This window comes from Saccopteryx leptura, chromosome 9, assembly GCF_036850995.1.
Source record: "Saccopteryx leptura isolate mSacLep1 chromosome 9, mSacLep1_pri_phased_curated, whole genome shotgun sequence".
Classification (NCBI taxonomy): domain Eukaryota; kingdom Metazoa; phylum Chordata; class Mammalia; order Chiroptera; family Emballonuridae; genus Saccopteryx; species Saccopteryx leptura.
In genome coordinates this window covers 81,371,655-81,390,987 of record NC_089511.1, presented here as the reverse complement: position 1 = coordinate 81,390,987, position 19,333 = coordinate 81,371,655, and the positions used below count along the sequence as shown (strand labels likewise).

The window sequence follows — 19,333 nt, the reverse complement described above, 5'->3', positions numbered from 1 at the left end:
TGCAGGAAAAATCCTAGTCCAGGGGTATGGGGTACAGTGTCCTCTTAGGAGGTCATTTTCCTCTCCCCTCCCCTCCAGGCTCAATCAGTTATCTGTGGTCTTGGCTCCACGTGCAGAGCCTGGACAGCAACCCACCCTCTTTCCTGGCAAGCAACATGGAGGTGGGAGTCGTGCAGGAAGAAACGGACGGGAAGCGGGAGGGGTGAGCTGGCGATGCCAGGAGCCTCCTGGAGAAAGGTGCTGAGTGGGGTGAGTCTCCCTAGCGCTCAGGCCATGACACTGGCCGCAGGGACACGCAGGGAAACGAGATGGATTCATCATCTCTCCCACCAGGAAGCTCCAGGAAAAGCAAAGCAAAAGGTGGGAAAGCCATGAGTTTCCCGAGTGGGTTTAAAGAGGGACCAACCCTGGTAGGGGCAAGACCTGGAGCCCTCCCTTTGGAGGGCAAGCACAGGCCCGCAAGAAGCAACCGTCATCCCGGGAGCTAGGCCAGCTCTCCTCTAGCGAGGCGTGCGAGGCGTGTGTTGTTGTTGGAACTACATGTTTCCATCACAAACATCAGACAACTGCCCGCAGCGATGTATTTTTAGAGGAAACTTGGCAGGATGTGAGTCATGGCCTCTAGCAGGGCAGCTGGCTGCTCTCCCATTAGTGCCCACACTGCAGCCCCGTCCCAGAGCTGCACTGGGAACAGCAGCAGGACACCTCCGGGAAGGCTGGAGGCGTACCACGCAGTGATCTGGGAAGCAACGTGGCTTCCTGCCACGCAGGCACGCTGGACTAGGCCACCTTGGGTCCTGTGGCTCTTTGGCTGCACTGCCCGCCCCCCCAGGCCAGCAGGTGGCGGACGAGGCAGGCCTGGCACTTACCCACGGCCAGCATGCCCTGCTCCAGGTCCCCGGACATCTCGCGGCAGATGCTCTTCTCGATGTCTCGACCTGTCATTCGCTGATACTCATTGAAAACTAGTGAGAAGAGAGAAGGGACACGTTACAGGCTGAATTCTGCTGTCCCCCTAAATTCATATGTTCAAGTCCTAGCGCTCAGTACTTCAGAACATGACTGTATGTGGAGATACCCAATTACCTCTTCAAAGGTAAATGAGGCCCTTAGCCTGAGCCCTCACTCAATCTGACTGGTGTCCTCAGAAGAAATCTGGACACTCAGAAAAACACCAGGGATATACACACAGAGGAAAGGCCATGTGAAGACACAGCAAAAAGGCGACCATCTGAAAGCCAAGGACAGAGAGCTCAGAGGAAATTAAGTGTGCTGACACCTGATCTTGGACTTCTGGTTTCCAGAACCATGAGAAATATTCTGTAGTTTGTCACTCAGGCTGTGGTGTTTTATTATGGCAGCCAGAGTAAACTAACAGGCTACACGGTGGAGGCCTCTGTCCCTTCCTAAGCCCCCATGAGTCATGCGTACTCCACCCCCACGCCTTCTCACGCAGCTGTCTGGGTTGCCCACACCAGACCACTCACCCAAATCGCAGCTGAGCCCCTATCCAGGACCCCCACAACAGACATGATAGAGCAATCCCTCTCATCTGAGAGCCCTGCACCGCCAGCCCGCCAGCCCTTCTGCACATTCCACACAGCAGTCTTGTCTTCTCAAGCTGACCAGGAGCCAACACCCACCCAGCCCCCCAAGGTACCCTAGGACGAGCTATGGGGAGTGAGTCAGTTCCTAGAGAGGCAGGTGGCACCGCAGAACCCTGGGTCTTAACTCCAGCTCTGACTTCGGATATGAATTCTTCTGTGGCCTGGAACTCAGTTCCTGTCATTGTTCTCCAAACTTCTGTCATCTGCATATCAGTGTGGTGACTTCTGCTGTATCTATCTACATTATTATTTTCTTCAGATCAGCTCCTCTTTTCTTCTAAGTAATGTCTGTGACACCAGGGTTGATATATTACTTACATATTCTATATTCCTTAAAACAAAGAATGACCAAGATGAACATATGTTCACTCATGCACCAGTGCAGAGATTAAAAAGGACACTGGAGCCAAAAGCCTGAGCTGGAACCTGAACTCTGCCACGTTCCCGACTGGGTGACCTCATCTCCCCTCTGCCCTGGGCCTGGCTTCCTCATCTCTGAAGTGGAAGCACAGCGCTCACTGGTGTGCATTACAGGACTGTGCACAGTTTTCACCCAGGCGCCCCCCCTGCTAAGGGCAGTCATCATTCCTAGTCCTCGCCTGCCCTCCCACATAGCTCTAGCACTCCCCTTTCTCTGGTGTTTCTTCTTAAGTCTCCTGCCAGACCAGAGCCCTGTCCTCAGACCAGGCTCCGGCTTGCTGCTGAGCGGCCTCTTGCAGTCCCAGACCCTCAAGCACCTGTGACTCCCCATTCACTGCTCCCAAGCTTCCCTCTTTAGCCCAGAACTCTCCTGAGCTGCAGACTCAAAGTCCAGTTTTCTACCTGGTACCTGTCGCCCCAGGTTCCCGCTTCCTCCCTCAGGCCTGCTGTCCACAGCTCCCCGATTCCCTCTCCCACAGGCTTAGTCAGAAAAGACTGCGCCGCGTCCTTGTCTGCCTTCCTGCACAACACTCCTCATCCAACTGGCAAACAAGGCCTGAAGCTGACCCCTTCTCACCACCTGCCCCACCACCTGCTCCAAGACACCACCTCTTCTCTGGATACAGGAGCAGACTCCGGACAGGGGTCCCGCTCTGCCCTTTACTCTTCTCAACACAGCAGCCAGTGAAATGGGCAAACTTAAGTCACACCCTCGTCCACACAGCATCCTCAATGCTTCCTGTTTCACTCAGGATAAAAACCTACGTCCAGGGCCCTGGCCGGTTGGCTCAGCGGTAGAGCATCGGCCTAGCGTGCGGAGGACCCGGGTTCGATTCCCGGCCAGGGCACACAGGAGAAGCGCCCATTTGCTTCTCCACCCCTCCGCCGCGCTTTCCTCTCTGTCTCTCTCTTCCCCTCCCGCAGCCAAGGCTCCATTGGAGCAAAGATGGCCCGGGCGCTGGGCATGGCTCTGTGGCCTCTGCCTCAGGCGCTAGAGTGGCTCTGGTCGCAATATGGCGACGCCCAGGATGGGCAGAGCATCGCCCCCTGGTGGGCAGAGCGTCGCCCCTGGTGGGCGTGCCGGGTGGATCCCGGTCGGGCGCATGCGGGAGCCTGTCTGACTGTCTCTCCCCGTTTCCAGCTTGAGAAAAATGAAGAAAAAAAAAAAAAAAAAAAAAAAAAAAAAACCTACGTCCATGTGGTTGTCAGCAGGGCACGGCCATCTCTGACCTGACCCCTCTCACTCCGTCTGCTCCAGCCTCAGCAGTCCCCATTCCCTGTGTCTCGGTCAGGCTACGGGCCCCCTGCTTAGGACCACGGCACCTGTAACCCTAACCCTAACCCTCACCCCGCGATGTTGTTAACTGAAATGCCGTTACCTCTGTGAAGATTGTCCCCACACCCCCAATCCTCACCACTCCGTTTCCAACTTAGTTACTTTTCTCTAAATGACTTACCATCTGGTACAGTTTTTAGTTAATTATATTTTACTGCCTGTCCCCCCAAACAAGAAGGTGAACCCCATGAGAATGAAGATTATGAAGTGGTATTCCCTAACCCTACCCACACCGACTCCATGACCTGGCAAAAGGCAGGAGCTCAATGTCAAATCTTTGAGTGAATGAATGAATGACTGCTGTTATGCTTATTTTTGTGTGCTGCACTTGGGGAAACGCTGGACTAGGTGCTCTGGAAGCTCCGTCCGCCTCAGCTCCCCGTTCCAGCGCCGGGCACCAGCCAGCAGGAGGCTGCGGCTCCCCCTCCTCTCCCCTTGCTCTCCTCCAGAGCCAATGTGTGCCGAAACAGGAAACCCACTGATACCATGGGGGAGGGGTGGTAGTTTCACGGAAAATTTTTATTCCCTTAGTAAAGCTGTTTTTATTTATTTATTATTTTTGTCTGAAGTTGAAAACAGGGAGGCAGTCAGACACTTTCCCGCATGCACCTGACTGGGATCCACCCGGCATGCCCACCAGGGGCGATGCTCTGCCCATCCAGGGTGTCGCTCTGCCGCAATCAGAGCCATTCTAGCGCCTGAGGCAGAGGCCACAGAGCCATCCTCAGCGCCTGGGCCAACTTTGCTCCAATGGAGCCTCGGCTGTGGGAGGGGAAGAGAGAGACAGAGAGGAAAGAGAGGGGGAGGGGTGGAGGAGCAGATGGGCGCTTCTCCTGTGTGCCCTGGCCGGGAATTGAACCCGGGACTCCTGCATGCCAGGCCGACACTCTACCACTGAGCCAACTGGCCAGGGACTAAAGCTGTTTTTAAAAAGTGGTTCTACCCCTGATCAGATAGCTCGGTTGCATCGTCCTGAAACACAGAGGTTGCCGGTTTGATTCCCAGTCAGGGCATATACAGGAACAGATTGATATTCCTGTCTCCCTCTCTCCCTTCCTCTCTCTAAAATCAACTAAATAAACATTAAAAAAAAAAAGAAATCTGATGGTCATTACCAAGACTTTTAGATGCAGCTTCTCATCTGCTGTGGATATGACGACAAAACATTAAAGAAAAAAAAGGTGGCTCTACTAATTCCAGAGACAGTGGGGACAGAGGTGCAGTCGGACAGCATGTTTCAGGAAGTGGATAAAAGCTGTATTTCCAGTTAATATATTTTTAATGGGATTTTAATTGTGTAAATTAAAATTTACATAATATTAAAAATAGATATTATTTTATCCATTTTGAAAAGTTTATTCAAAGTTACATGTGAGGTATTTTTTTAAAACAGAGAACCACTTTAGTATAAAGAAAACTTGATAACATATTAAGTATAACTTCCATCAATTTCTTTAGTTAGTCCAAAGAGTATAAAACCACTGGTTTAATTATTTATATTTTGCCTTAATTATTCCAAAATGCACACATCAACTTTGGCATTTTCTTCCTGCCTGATACTATGAAACAGGGTCAACCTTGATTAAGTGGCCAGATTCCTAGCTTTCCCTCTTCAGCCAGTTTTCCTGATCCTCTTGCTCTGACTCCACACATCCTGGAATAGTGACTTGGGTTTGTAATAATTTCTAAGATGAAGGGAAATTTCTCATTAGTTGCCTAAATTTCGGCTTGTGTTCATCTTTTTTAAAAAAAGATTTTATTTATTGATTTTAATATTTTTTGTGTGTGTGTGACAGAGAAGGACAGAGAGAGGGACAGAAAGGGACAGACAGGAAGGGAGAGAGATGAAAAGCATCAATTCCTCATTGCAGCATCTTTAGTTGTTCCTTGATTGCTTTCTCATATGTGCCTTGACCAGGCGGTTACAACAGACCAAGTGACCCCTTGCTCAAGCCAGCGAGCGACCTTGCACTGAAGCTAGATGAGCCCATGCTCAAGCCGGCAACCTTGGGGTTTCGAACCTGGATCCTCTGCATCACAGTTAGACGCTCTATCCACTGCAACACCGCCTGGTCAGGCTGTTCATTGATTTTAAAGAGAGGGGAGGGGAGGGGAAAGGAAGAGGAGAAGAGAGAAAGAAGAGGGGAGAGGGGAGAAAGAAGAGGGGAGGGGGAAGGGGAGGGGGAGGTGGAAAGAAGAAAGAAGGAGAAGGAAAAAGAAGAAGGAAAAAGGAGAAGGAAGAAGGAAGAAGGAAAAAGGAAGAGGAGGAGGAGGAAGAGGAGGAAGATGAGGAGGAAGAGGGGTGGGGGGAGCTGGAAGCATCAACTCCCATATGTGCCTTGACCAGGCAGGCTCGGGGTTTCAAACCGGCGACCTCAGCGTTCCAGGTCGATGCTTTATCCACTGCGCCACCACAGGTCAGGAGGCTTGAGTTCACCTTATTAACAAAATGTATGCTCCCAAAATGCTCACAAATTTAGCTACTAAAACTCTACTTTAAAGATCTTTGCCATGCTCTGGTTTCTCTTCAGATCGTATAAATCTTTCGCCTTTTAAAGATCTTTGCCAATGGTTCCACAGCACAGGCCATCCTGAGTTGTGTACATGCATGACTAATATTTTTTTCTTTTCATTAAATTTATTGGGGTGACTTGGTTAATAAAATTATATAGGTTTCAAGTGTACACTTCTGATACATGATCTTCATATTGCATTGTGTGCCCACCACCCCAAGTCAGATCACCCTCTGTTACCATATATTTGATCCCTTTACCCTTTACTTCCGGGAAGTGAAAGCCTATGCGGAAACTGCCAAGTGTCCCTGCACGCTGTTTCTCTCGTCTGCCCTCGTTCCTGGCCCTGGGGAGCCCCGGCTGTCTTACCTGCAACCAGGTGGGCCCGGCTCCGGGAGCACAGGATTGCATTGAACTTGGACTCATCTGTCCCCAGGCGGTTCTCCCCAGCTGCGTACAGCTCCTGCAGAGAGAGGGGTGATGGGTATGCAGTGCAGGCCTCACTCCAGTCACCAAGCCCATGTCACCTGTAAGAGCTAGGCAGACTCTGGGCCCTGCAGGCCCACAGGGGCAGGAAATAGGAGCATGCCCAAGCTGTGCCCCGTTCACTGTGCAGAACGGAACGAGACACCATCCACATATCTCCTCACCGAGCAACACAAAGGTTTCTGAAGCTGGGAGAACTCAGAGCCAGGAAACTTGAGGCCAAATGGAGCCCAGGATGGGCAAGGAACAGCTTTAACCCAACCACGGAAGCAGCAGCACCAAGGAAAATGTGGAAAAAGAGGCCTGGGCCTGAGGCCTAGCTCTGCGGCCAACTTGATGCGAGACCCTTGGCAGGCCATCCTCTGGGCCTTGCTTCTGCACCTCTACAATGGGATGGTCACAAACCTGAAAGTTCAAAGAGGTCAGCTGCATAACCTGAGAAAAACAACCTAGTTGTAGGGCTGGGGGTTGGGGTGGGACCAAGGCTAACCACACAGAGGAGATGAGGAGACGGGTGCTACTTGTCACCACCAGCTGAATACAATGACAGAAATGCAGGTCACAGCTGCCAGATCTGTCCACACGAGAAGCCAGAAATCTAGACTTCTATGTAAAGGTTCCTGATCTTTAGAAGCAACTTCCCTATCTACACAAGGGAACATGTGAGACAATAAACATTACAATTGATAAATCAGTTATAGATGTGCAATTTCGTGTGACGGGCACTTGCCCCGTGTTTGCTTGCATATGCTACTATATTTGCAAGTGGGCAGAATCTGCATTTGCCTGTTAAGCTTTTGAAAGTGTGAGCCCCAAATATTTGCCAATTTGCAAACCCTGCAACAGATGGTTTGAAAGTGCCTTTTGGCTTCAGGTAAGAGCTCTTGGGTCTAAAGGCACCAACACACAGGGGATCAGGGAAGCCATCAGGGGCTCAGAGATCCCACAGGTCAAGGTGAGACAGGAGCAGGGCCAGAACTATGAAGGCAGAGCCACAGGCATGAGACCTTGAAGTTGAGGCAACCTTAGCATCAGCTGAGAAATAGCCGGTAATAGAAACAAGAAAACAAAATAGGAATATTCCTACTGCGGCCAGAGCCAGAGGCTGGGGGCTTTGAAACTGTCCAGCGATCTGGGAATGGGAATGGGAATGTGTGTCTCAAGCCAGGGAGATGCTGAGGCAGATCTGCAGGCCCTCTGGAACCAAGGAGTCTGCGCTCCCTGTAGGGAATACAGCCAGGAGTCTGCGCTCCCTGTAGGGAATACAGCCAGGAGTCTGCGCTCCCTGTAGGGAATACAGCCAGGAGTCTGTGCTCCCTGTAGGGAATACAGCCAGGAGTCTGGGCTCCAGGCTTGACCTCCAGGTTTCTCTGGACACATGCTCAACCTTTCTGAGCCTCAGTTTCCCCGTCTGAAAGGCAAAATGGAACAGATCATAATAATGGCTCTATTCCAACCCTGGCAGGAGGGCGCCCACCAAGGTCCCCTTCCTTCTGCCAGAAGGAGAGGAGCCGGCCTGGGGCAGGGCAGCTGGAGGGGCAGGAGCAGTGAAGAGGGGGGGGACGCAGCTCCTCCCCAGGGAGCGGGGCTCTCTCCAGAACTTCCATGACCTGAATTCCTTAATGAGGAACTCAAACTCCTCTAGAAGGATACTCAGATGCCTGGACAAAGAAGAAATGGTGACCGTCCCCTTTTTGTCTCAGTTCAAGCCAGGCCAGGGACAAGGGCAGAATTCTAAGACTGCAGAACTAATGTGACAGCTGATTTCTAGATTCAAACCTTCCAAAGCTTCATAAGCAAGTGTGAATTCTTCCTATTTGCAAACATAATGGCATATGCAACCCAACAGGAAAAATACCGAGTCACACAAAGTCCCACATTCATAACTGTGATAGACCAACTGCTGACAGTTATCTCCTATGTCCTCTCTTACAGGTAGGGGACTGAAGCCCAGACAGGTCGGGTGACCGGGTGACCTGCTCAAGGCCACACAGTGTATAAGTAGCCAAGCGGGTCTGAAAGTCACAGCATCTGGAACCCACTCTTTATTGGTTCTCTTTCCATCCAGAGCTCCCTCTCTCATAAAGTAAGGAAGTGGGCACCCTCGCTAGCTTAGGAAGCCCAGCTAGGGTGCCTGACCTGGCCATCACTCACCTGGACATCTCTCTGGACTAGGGACATGTCCACATTTGTGCTTTCATCACGGTTTCCCTGAAAGGAGACGGGCGTGTGGTCAAGCCAATGCCTGGAGCGGCACCCCTCCCGCCCTGCCCCCTCTCCTCCTTGCTCAGGGGTCCCCTCTCTGCTGAGCACCGCCTGGGCTCTGCTGTGGGAAGGGTACCTGAGAGAGAGAGATGAGGAGCCGCTGGAAGTGCCCCGACGTGTCGCTTCGAATGGCCTCCTCCAGGGTCTTTTTGAATTCTGGGAGACATAGGGAAGGCCCACCTTGTCGCCCCATGGACAGAGCTGCCCACTGCAGACACAGTCAACAGTGGGCACTGGCAAGGGAAGGGCAGGCGGCCCACACAGCTCTCCAGGGACAGATAACCGGAAGGCCAAGAGGGGCGATGGACTCCACGTTGAGCAGGCCTCTCCTCAAGGCCTGGCCCACACCACACCCCCGAGGTTTTCCTCAGCCTGCCTGCCCCTAGTCACCAGTCCTGTGTGCAGATGGCAGGCAGGGGGAGTCTGGGATCAAAGCCCCATGTGTTGGTTGTGGCAGGAGAGGGAAGTGTAAGAATGCAGGGAGAAACCTAGGCCCTGGGAGGGGGTATGGTCAAGGTCTTGAGCACACAGGGCCCTGCAGGGGGCAGGGGGCAGCCTCACCTGTTTTGTAGGCTCTGCTCAGCTCCTGGATGTGCTCGTTGCTGCGCGAGGCAAGGATTTCAATCAGGCAGGCTTCGTCAGTGCCAGCCCCCTGCAGAGCACACAGCAGCACAGGCTCTCAGAGTCCGCTCACTAGCCCCAGGAAAGAGAGCAGGGGCCACCGCCCTACCTCCCAGGGGACAAGTCCCAGCAAAGGAAGCCATGAGGAGCTCCTGGGTGCTGCTGCTGCTGCCTCTCTGAGAGCATCCAAGCTGTCTCAACAGCCCCAGGAACGTACCAGACAATGGCAGTGACGTGGTGATGAGGTGGGAAACAGAATCAGAGGGGAGCACCTTGTCCTAGGCCACACAGTAGAGCGTGGTTGAGATGTGCACTGGACTGTTTTATTCCAGGCTCAGCCCATGATGAGAGGAGAAACTGAGATAATGAGTGAAAAGCAGGAGTGGACTTGGGGAAAACGAGTCTCGGGGTATCTGGGGGCTTCAGGAAAAGGCAGCAGCAACCAGGACGGGAGGCAGGATCGCGTCAGGGACAGGGAGACCGTGGGAGACAAGGTCACCATCCTGGCTTCTATGTCAGTTTGAATCTCAGCTCTGCCAATGACTAGCTCTGTAACCTTACACACATTACTTAAACTCTGTGCCTCAGATTACCTGTCATAAAATGGGAGTGATACTGGCACCTTCTGCATAGGAAACGCACGAGGATTAAATGAATTAAGTAAGTTAAGTTCTCAGAACAGTGCCTGTCTCACACAGAGCACACACAACAAGGCTTAGCTATTGTGTTTACTGTTACTACAGATGACTCAGAGGTCACAAAGCATTTTAGTCAGCCTCCTGGCTCACTGCTCACCACACGTCACCAGGGAGCAACCACATTCCCACTGTACAGGCTCTCAAGGACACCCAGCTAGGCAGTGACAGCTGAACCCCAAACCTGTGCTGTTTCCAGCACTCCTAACCACCACCACCACACGGAGGGATGGGCCCAGCCCCTGCTGGGCAGAGGTCCAGGGACCACTCCCCAGTGCGCACCCCGACTGCACCCGGACTCCTCTGTAGAAGACAGCACACAGAGCCTTCCCTCCCTGCCGGGCCACATGAAACTCCCTACCTGACAGCACACAGGGCCTTCCCTCCCTTCCGGGCCACATGAAACTCCCTACCTGACAGCACACAGAGCCTTCCCTCCCTGCCGGGCCACATGAAACTCCCTACCTGACAGCACACAGGGCCTTCCCTCCCTTCCGGGCCACATGAAACTCCCTACCTGACAGCACACAGAGCCTTCCCTCCCTGCCGGGCCACATGAAACTCCCTACCTGACAGCACACAGAGCCTTCCCTCCCTGCCGGCCCCACATGAAACTCCCTACCTGTCCTCCGGGGCAGGAAAGTTTACTGTGTCTCTCTGCCTGAGTAAATGTTAGACTCCTTCTGAAGCACCTGTTCAAGGGTTCTCCTTCAGGGACTGCCCCTCTGATTCCTGCTGCAGGTCTTGGGAGCCACAGGAGTGCACAAATGTGGAGGACCCTCTGCCTCGTCCTAACTGCTTAGGGATTTGGGGCAGATATTAAACCAAACTCAGCCATTCAGAACCCGCTCCCTATTTAGCATCTGAACCCAGGAGCAGCTGGTTTTGTCTGTGGCTGGACCCCTGAGAGGTACATGGACAGGGATCCTCTGCCAAGTAGACATGGTGGAGAAGCAGGGAAGCAGGAATAACGTGGACTAAAGAAGCAGACACGAGAGCACCCTGCCTGAGTGTCTGCTCGTGACACCTGTTCCACTTCTTTCCAGACCAGGCTGCTCACCTCCGACCTCGTCCTCGTAACCAATTCTCCACTTTGTTCTGCTCACAGTCCTCAAGGGCGGCTCTGTTATTTGCTAATATAGAGCCCTGATGAATGAGGATGACTCCACCCATGCCTCACACCCCTCTGCAACCCCAACTCCCATCGTGGAGAGATGGGAGAAAGATGGAGAGAAAGTCAGATGTTTCCTGACAATGACTGACACTTCCTTTTCCTCTTGAGGAAGCCACCAGAAGTTCCCTTTTCTACAGTGCTTGAAACCCAGGCCGAGGGGGGATAGAAGCCAACATTACAATAGTAGCAAGTGATGGGTTAAGACACACCAGGCAGCCCAGGTGCTGTGTCCGTGCATATTCTCTCTCTCTCTCTCTCTCTCTCTCTCTCTCTCATACACACACACACACACACACGTACCTTGATGGCTTCTTTTATCTCATAAGCATCAAAGAGGACCGGGGTCTTCATCAGAGCCAAGATTGTCTTCTCAAAATTTCCTGACAGTTCAGATTTCAGATCTTTGATCAAATCCTGATTGGATATTAAAACAAACAAAAAACCATATTTAGAGAATCCACAGAAGGTGACTAACGGACAGAATCACAGATCTGAGGGCTGGGAGATCAGCAGAAAAGCCAAACCTCTATTCCCAGTCCAGACCTGCAAAACTGGAGTCTGCATTTGAACCCAATCCCCAGGGTACCCGGGGCACAATGCTGGAGAAGGAATAGTCTGGAACACTAGCTTATTCATTATGTACCCAGGTTTTATCTTTCTAAGATTCAAAACCCCAAAAGTTCAAAATATACCCCTTTTGCATTTGTTCAGTACCAAAAGCCTTTTCCTTGGAAGCCCTTCCGTCAGCTACACCTCCCAGGGTGGCTGTGAAGAGGGCAGGGATAGCAGCCTGGGTCCCCAGGAGAGGACACAGGCCAGGTGGGAGGAGAGGTGAAATCATGTGCCCAGATTCTCAGGGCATCGCAGCAGAGTCAGGGTAAGAACCCAGATCTCTGGGCACCTCTCTACAAATCTCAGTACCCGGCGGACTCCGGGTGTCTCCCATAGGGTATTGTCACCCCACAGACTCTATGCATAGAGGATGCCATCAGCTGAGAGAGCCTTCTAGTTGAGTGGGCAGCAGGGAATACCCGTGTGTCTTACTATCTGGCCAGGAGATCTACGCCTACTCGGCACCAAGTTAAAGCAGGGGTGAGTACAACTGTGCTGTAGGCTATGCCTCAGCTCAGGAGGGGCCAGGCTCCCTGTACACCCCCTACACCCACCTTCCCGTAAGCTGTCTTGAAGGACAGAAGGATCTGCTGCCGCTGCTTGTTGGAGCAACTGCCCAGGCAGTCGATGATGGCCTGCTCGTCAGTCCCTGGAAGGGCAGAGGAGGAAGTGAGCAGGCTGTGGGCTGTGGGACGCTCTGCAGCTAGGGACTTCCCAGGCATGGGCCCTCCCTTCTTCTGGGCACCATAACTGTACCCCACATCCATCTTCTCTCCACTTCTACTGGGGCCAGGCTGCCTCCAACCAGCAAGCCCAGCCCACAGAGCCTGGGGAATGGGGAATATATGGGGGGAGGGGAGCCACCAGGACCTCTCACCAAAGCCTTTCATAGCCTTTCGCAGAACCTCGGCGCCTCTCATGGGGTCAAAGCCAGGAGCATCTGTGATGGTGCCTCGCTTTCCAAACTGCTCGGACAAACAGACTCAGGTAAGATGCTGCAACCCCAGATGCAAGAATCCCCCACCCCAGTCTCTGGAAACACCTTTTCTGTATAAGTTGGGGTACCTGAAGTTCACAATTAACAGCACAGTGGACTCCACATCGAGTGGCCCTTTTATCTGTCCTATGCCCTGGTACTAAAACTTCTGCCTAACTCCCATGGCCAGGAGCCTATCTACAGCTGAGTCTTGATGCTGAAAATCTGCCCTACACCCAGGTCCTCCGGGGCTGGCCTAGATTCCTCCTGAAAGGGAGGCCTCACATGCGGGAGCACTGGCTTCTCCCCAAGAGGAGCACACACCAGGGTCCTCGGCCTGCTTAGTACACGAAGCACCTCTGTGCAAATTTTAAAAAGGTGCTTTTTCGGGAGGGGGGGGGTTAGGTACCTAACCTTTACGATGGTCCGTGCAGTGTGACGGCCCCCTTGACCAGCCCCGGCCTCATGCATGTTTTCTAGACTCAGCAAGCTGCCTGCCCCCCTCACTTCGCCCTGACACTGACTGCTGTGCTCCCAGCCAGCCTGACTGTCCCTGCCCGGACAGTCTCCTGCTAGAGTGTCTTCTGTGGCTAAAACAAACTGCTTTAAACAGAGTTAAGGAGATAAACTCAGAAAAAAGAAGAGGTAAAAGGAAGGGAGGGAAGACGGAGAGAGGGGTGGGGGCATGTATAGGGGCAGAAAGAAGAGGAAATCCTCCATCTAAAAATAGTCATCAGGCCCTGGCCGGTTGGCTCAGCGGTAGAGTGTCCACGTGGCGTGCGGGAGACCCAGGTTTGATTCCCGGCCAGGGCACATAGGAGAAGCGCCCATTTGCTTCTCCACCCCCCCCTCCTTCCTCTCTGTCTCTCTCTTCCCCTCCTGCAGCCAAGGCTCCATTGGAGCAAAGATAGCCTGGGCGCTGGGGATGGCTCCTTGGCCTCTGCCCCAGGCGCTAGAGTGGCTCTGATCGCGGCAGAGCAACGCCCCAGAGGGGCAGAGCATTGCCCCCTGGTGGGCGTGCCAGGTGGATCCTGGTCGGGTGCATGCGGGAGTCTGACTGTCTCTCCCCGTTTCCAGCTTCAGAAAAAATAATAAAAATAAATAAATAAATAAAATAAAAATAGTCATCAAACACATACCATTAGCCTTGTACTTGGCCGTGTAACCATGACAATGAATTCTAGGCTCTGCAAACATGGACTGCTCTCCAAAATGAGTCAAGAGCAGTTCTGAAGGAACTGCCAACAGAACAATCTTCCCTACCCAAAGGAGCTTTTACAAACTCTCTCAAGTAAGCTGTGTGTGTGTGTGGGGGGGGGGGGGGGGGGGGGGGGCGGGGGCGGCAGGCAGCACACCTAGGAGATGAAGACTGAGAGCTGCTGGCATAAAGCCTTGGGTCCAGTGGCCAGAGCAGTTCTTACAGAACAGAGCCCAGGCAGGAACTACACTACACAGGATGCAGAGCACCCCAGGGCACACACCACACACCCAGCCTGCACGCACAACAGCTGACCACACTGGGTGAGGCCGGGCGGGCCCAGGCCTCCAGGCACACGCCCCGGGTCTGGGAGCCTGTGAGAAGGTGACACTCTGTTAAAACAAGAAACCACCACTGGATGACTGTGCCCTGGCCTGTCCCCCACACCTCCTCGGCCTTTGGGGCCAGGCTGGGACTGACGGTGGCACAGGGCTGGCACTCACCTGGGCTGGGGGCACGGCAGGGGTGACGGTCCCAGACCCTTGGTATCCCGGGTAGCTTGGCACTGGCTGTTGCTGCTGCTGCCCAGAAGGTGGCATGGGTGGCTGTCCTGGGTAGGTCATTGGCAGCTGCCCAGGGTAGGCCCCTGAAGACTGCTGTCCAGGAGGGGGCATGGGCTGGCCGGGCACAGGAGCCCCCGGGTATGGTGGGTACGAAGGCATGCCAGACGGTGGGTTTCCTCCAGGGGGCGGGTACATTCCATACGGAGGCACAGGCTGCTGGGCGGAAGGGGGCTGCCCAAAACCCCCAGGGGGGACAGGAGGATAACCGCCCCCAGGGGCCCCAGGGTACAGGTTTGGCATGCTGGCTCCTCCAAATGTCCCGGACATGTTGGCCGCCTGAAAGTCCACAAAACAGAGCCTAAGACTAACGAGAAGGCCAAGCAGGGCCACAGGGACCACACTACAGACCACAGAGGAAACACCCAGGCAACCACGTCCAGCCCAATCCCACTGCCGAGGGAAGAGAAGAGGGAGTCTTCTCGCCTTCCTTCCTGCCCTCAGTCCTGCAGCAGGGTCCCAGGAACTGCACTCAGAGCTCAGGTACCATCTGAGCACCCTGACACGGTCCACAGGCATTCCACCTGACCTCTCCTGTGCCTGAAACCCACACACTTATTCTGATACCATGCAGCCTACTTATGGCGACTGCCTGTCTCTTCCCAGTGGATGGTACCGACTCCGGGCTGAGTCTGGGGTTTGTTCTGCTCACACATTCCCAGAACCCAGAAGTGTCTGGCTCGATTTTGACTGTCTATTGGCTGCAATATTTACACTGAGCACATTTATTTTCAGATTATAAAAGATATTGTTCTAAAAACAAATCAAAAACTAAAAGTAGCACATCTGCCCATGCTACCAGGCACCAAATAGCCATCCACACATACATATACATGCACAAACACATGTGCACATGACACACATGTACCCGACGTGACCCGCCCTCGCCTTCTTGAGGGTGCAAATCTTGAGCTCATAAGGAAGCTGCTCAGCACACATTCCATGAAGGCACCGCCCCTTCCAATCCCGCAGAGCTGAAAGGGACCGGAAGCTGTGTGCCTAGTGCATCCCTGCCCCGGATTTCACCGCTCGGCAATGGAGACGCAGAGAGGGAGTGAGCAGGTGAGAGCCTTGATAAAACCCATGTGTCCTAAGGTGTCCCTCCATACACTGCCACGCACAGGTATCACCCACACAGACTCCTCTGACAGATGACGCCAGCAGGAGTGGGCCAAGGGGCAGCCGAGCAGGAGGGCTGGACTCACCATTCCCGAGAGGTAGTCCGGGTTGAACTGCCCTGCGTAGTTGGACACGTTATCCAGACCAATAGGGGGCATGTTGGGTGGGGGGTAGCCAGCACCTCCCCAGGCACCACCACCTGAAAGCAACACCAAGCCCCTGTTAGCCCCTGGTCAGCCCCCAACAGGGAAAGGCAGAGAGAGCAAGCTCCCAGGGCTGGGGGGAGGCCATGCAGGGTCTCGGGGACAGCACTACAGACCACAGAGAAAACACCCAGGCAAGCACATTCTACCCAGTCCCACTGCCAGGGGAAGAGAAGAGGGAGCTTCCTCTCCTCCCAGGGAGGAAGGGGGTGGTTCGGCAAACACTCCCAAGCCCCTCTGTGGGATACTGAGGATGCAGGAGGGTCAAGGACAGACTTGCCCTCCTGGGCTCACCACGGTGAAGGAGGAGTGAAGACACAATGACAAGTCATTTTAGGACACTGTGCTGAGCCCCTGACAGCAGTGAGCTCAAGGAGACTGAGATTCCAGGGAGATGCAAAAGCATGGGTGGGAGTGGGGTAAGGTCCTGGCCTTGTGCCGTTTGAGGCCGGGAGGAGCAGGTTGGGAGGATGGAGGGAGACGGCCTGAGTCATGGTAAACACAGACACGTCCTTAGAAGGGAGAGAGTGGGGGAACATCAGTGAAGAGCCCCAGCTCTGAAAGTAGCAGAACCAGGGTATGTGCCCTGGGGCGAGGCACTTACCAGGGCAGTGAGTGACAAGTGGGAATGATAATTACTGCTTGCCTCAGGTCACTGTGCTGAGGACTAGGAGTCAAGGCCCATGCAGGGCTCAGCTGGGAGCCGAATGATCTCCCATGTTACAGCTGCCACTGTGACAAGCAGCACTGAAGCTAGCGTCATCAGGAGGGCTGCTGGCCTGTTTGGCAAATCTGGACAAGGGCTTGTTCAGAGTGAAATGGCCCAGCTCAATCTCTGAGAGGCCAGTGGCCGAGCTGCCTCCCAGCTCAGGGCCTGTCCTTCACCAGTTGATGGGAGGTGGGTCTAATGGCCTGCGGGGCCCTCAGTGCTAAGACTGAAGAACCTCAGCTCAAGAGAAATGAATGTGCTCAGGGGGCTTGTGGGGCAAAAAGCAATGCAACTCAGGCCACCTCAGGACGGCCAGCCTGGACTGGTCCCTTTCCTTGCCCCCTGTCCCAGGTGCCCCCATGTGCCTCTCCTACCCTGGGGCCAAATCTCCTTTCAGGAACCCAGAAGGGGCCAAGGCCAGAGAATATGACCTACGGGTGTGAAGAACAGCACCAAGCAGCGCTGTGGCCAGGGCCAGGTTCTGACCACCTTGCCAACCAGTGCAGCATCGCGGCTACTGGCCCACGGCGCTGGCAGCCGCAGAGAATACCTGACCCTTAGCGGCCGCTTCCCTTCCTCCCTCCTGTACTGCAAAACCATGCACCCTGAGTACAAGGTAGAGAAGTGACAAGCCACCGAACAGTGCTTCAAGGCCACCATGCCAGAGGCTTTCTCTGGCTATCTTGTTAGTATCTGGAACAGCCCAGTGAGGGCGAGATCCATGAAGCCATTTGCAAAGGAGAAAACTGAGCCAGAGAAGAGAAGGTATTTGCCCACTGCTCTCAGCTAAGTCAGGGGACCTGGTGCTGGCCTTCCATAGGCAGCTGCCACACCAGGCTCTCCTGGCCTCAGGGTCCCTGCTCTCCTCCAGCCCCCCCCCCACTCCCGGACATAGAGCTGAGCGGGCGCCCCCCCCCCCCTTACCTGGTGCAGCTGGGGGGTAGCCACCAGCAGGAGGGGGATAGCCTGGGTAGCTCATGGTCAGATCTGAAAGGAAGAAAAACCCAGTCAGGCTCTGCTGGAGCTCCCACCAGCCTCACCAGCAGTTTCTGAGAAGAACAGCAGCACCCATGAGCCAGGCCCTGCAGGAGACATTGCATCAGGCTGGCCTGAGGCAACCAGTTTACCCTCTCCCAGCCAGGGCCTTCAGCTAGAAATAGCAACCTGGGCTCATCTTCAGGGCCCAGCTCAGGACACACCCAGCACTACAGGATTCACCATGCACTGGGTTTCCATGAAAATCTGTCAGCCAAGTCTCACTCCAGCCTCCTGACAAGGGAGGCTGCCTGTGTGGGGGAGGAGTTCTCCCGCCTCCCAGGAGCACACTGCCTCCTTCTCGGGGTCCAGGTCTGTTTGTCCTTATCTTCCCATGTCCTTATCACCATCCATGCAACAGGGGACCAGAGCCCACCTCCCTGTGCCCACGCTCTCATCACAGCGGGCCCCAGATTGGGTCCGGCCCAGGCTACACTTTCCTTCTCCGTCCTCCGGCTCATCCCGCAAGGGAAACCGGCACTGCCCGTTGTTGCCATAAACAAAAATGGCCTCAGGAGGGCTCATCTGATCCAGTACCTGGAACCAGGCAAGTGGGGCAGCGCCATCCTGTTTCTACGATGAGGTAGTTGGAGCCCAGAAAGTAGGTAAGTGACTTGCAGGTCAGCAGTAAGGGCAGGAAATCGGCCTGGAAGGCCAGGCTCTTGCTGCTGGTGCTAGGGGGGATCCTTGCTCCCAAGTCCCTTTGTATACAGACCCTTCTGCCATGTCCCATCCAATTAAACTGCCCAGAAAGGACACAAATTTGCTGTGACTGTCATACTCTCGACATACTCTGCTTACTCTTGCTCATCAGTGGCTGCTGCAGTTTGCGGGTGCACCAGTGACTGGCGAGGCAGTGGGACAAAACCTGCAGGCCCTTAGCAATCACACCTGCTGGCCCCAAGTGGGCCATCCATGCACGCTGGCCCCACGCCAGCACAGACCGCTGGTTCTCAAACTGCAGAACCACCTGGCGGGCGTGTGAAATACAAGAATGGGCTCTGTCTACAGAGTCTGAGTTAGCTGAACCAGGACGTGCACGTTTCACAAGCTCCCAGACGACGCTGCCTGCTGGTCCGGGGCCCACTGAGAAAATACCGCCATCTACCTGCAAGATTCTTGTGGCCCTTCCCGGCTATGTTGACGTTTTCAAGGAAGTTGCAGGCCTTCCTCAAGGTACCGGTCCCCACCGGTGGGCCTGCTTCTGAGTCCTATGAGTGAGGTTACTGGTTCTGGTCAGTGGGCCCAGAAGTGATTGCAGGCAAAGCAATGGGAGGCCAGGTGATGGCCAAGCAACCTTGGAGAGAACTAGAACTGGCTACTGCGCCATGGACCAAAGACCCTTTCCCTTGTACACGTGGTGTGATGGCCAAGACCCAGTGGGGCTGCCCTAAGGGTGACTCATCTCCCTGTGGCTGGTGAGCTGTCAGCACACAGCCTTCCAGATTCTGCCCTCGGCCTAACCCATCTGCCAGACCTCTCCGCCCTCGCTGGTGCAGACAGCCTGGGAATTTCAGTGATGGATGAGCCAGGAACCATCTGATGGGAGAAGGGGAAGCTCCTCTGCGAGAGAACAGGGGCAGCTGAGGTGGTGAGCCTGACAAGTCTTTCTATGGAGATCACCAGTCCACAGCTGTGGGCACCAGACCCTGTCCATGTCTCATCTCCTCCCAGAGCAATGAGGCCCAAAGGCCCCAGCCACAGCCAGGCTGCAGGAAGAAAAGAAAGTGGGTCTACCCTGTTC

The 19,333-nt window shown here is 54.2% G+C and overlaps 1 protein-coding gene and 1 pseudogene across 3 annotated transcripts in view; one reads left to right on the top strand and one right to left on the bottom strand.

The window, feature by feature from the left end:
- The window catches only part of ANXA11 (annexin A11), a 77,553-nt gene that overhangs the window by 3,295 nt on the left and 54,925 nt on the right, over window positions 1–19,333 (bottom strand). For all 3 annotated transcript variants that reach the window (XR_010746996.1, XR_010746995.1, XM_066349031.1), the window contains exons 2-12: window positions 17,479–17,541; window positions 15,729–15,841; window positions 14,407–14,802; window positions 12,607–12,694; window positions 12,284–12,378; window positions 11,418–11,531; window positions 9,189–9,279; window positions 8,704–8,783; window positions 8,517–8,573; window positions 6,246–6,339; window positions 870–965 (exon numbers count right to left, since the gene is read on the bottom strand). Coding sequence is in view for 1 of the 3 variants with exons in the window: in XM_066349031.1 (XP_066205128.1) it covers window positions 870–965; window positions 6,246–6,339; window positions 8,517–8,573; window positions 8,704–8,783; window positions 9,189–9,279; window positions 11,418–11,531; window positions 12,284–12,378; window positions 12,607–12,694; window positions 14,407–14,802; window positions 15,729–15,841; window positions 17,479–17,533 (1,279 nt within the window). In the remaining 2 variants the exon portion in view is untranslated. The remainder of the gene's footprint in view (window positions 1–869; window positions 966–6,245; window positions 6,340–8,516; window positions 8,574–8,703; window positions 8,784–9,188; window positions 9,280–11,417; window positions 11,532–12,283; window positions 12,379–12,606; window positions 12,695–14,406; window positions 14,803–15,728; window positions 15,842–17,478; window positions 17,542–19,333) is intronic.
- On the top strand, window positions 4,469–4,546 carry LOC136381660 (small nucleolar RNA SNORA32; annotated as a pseudogene).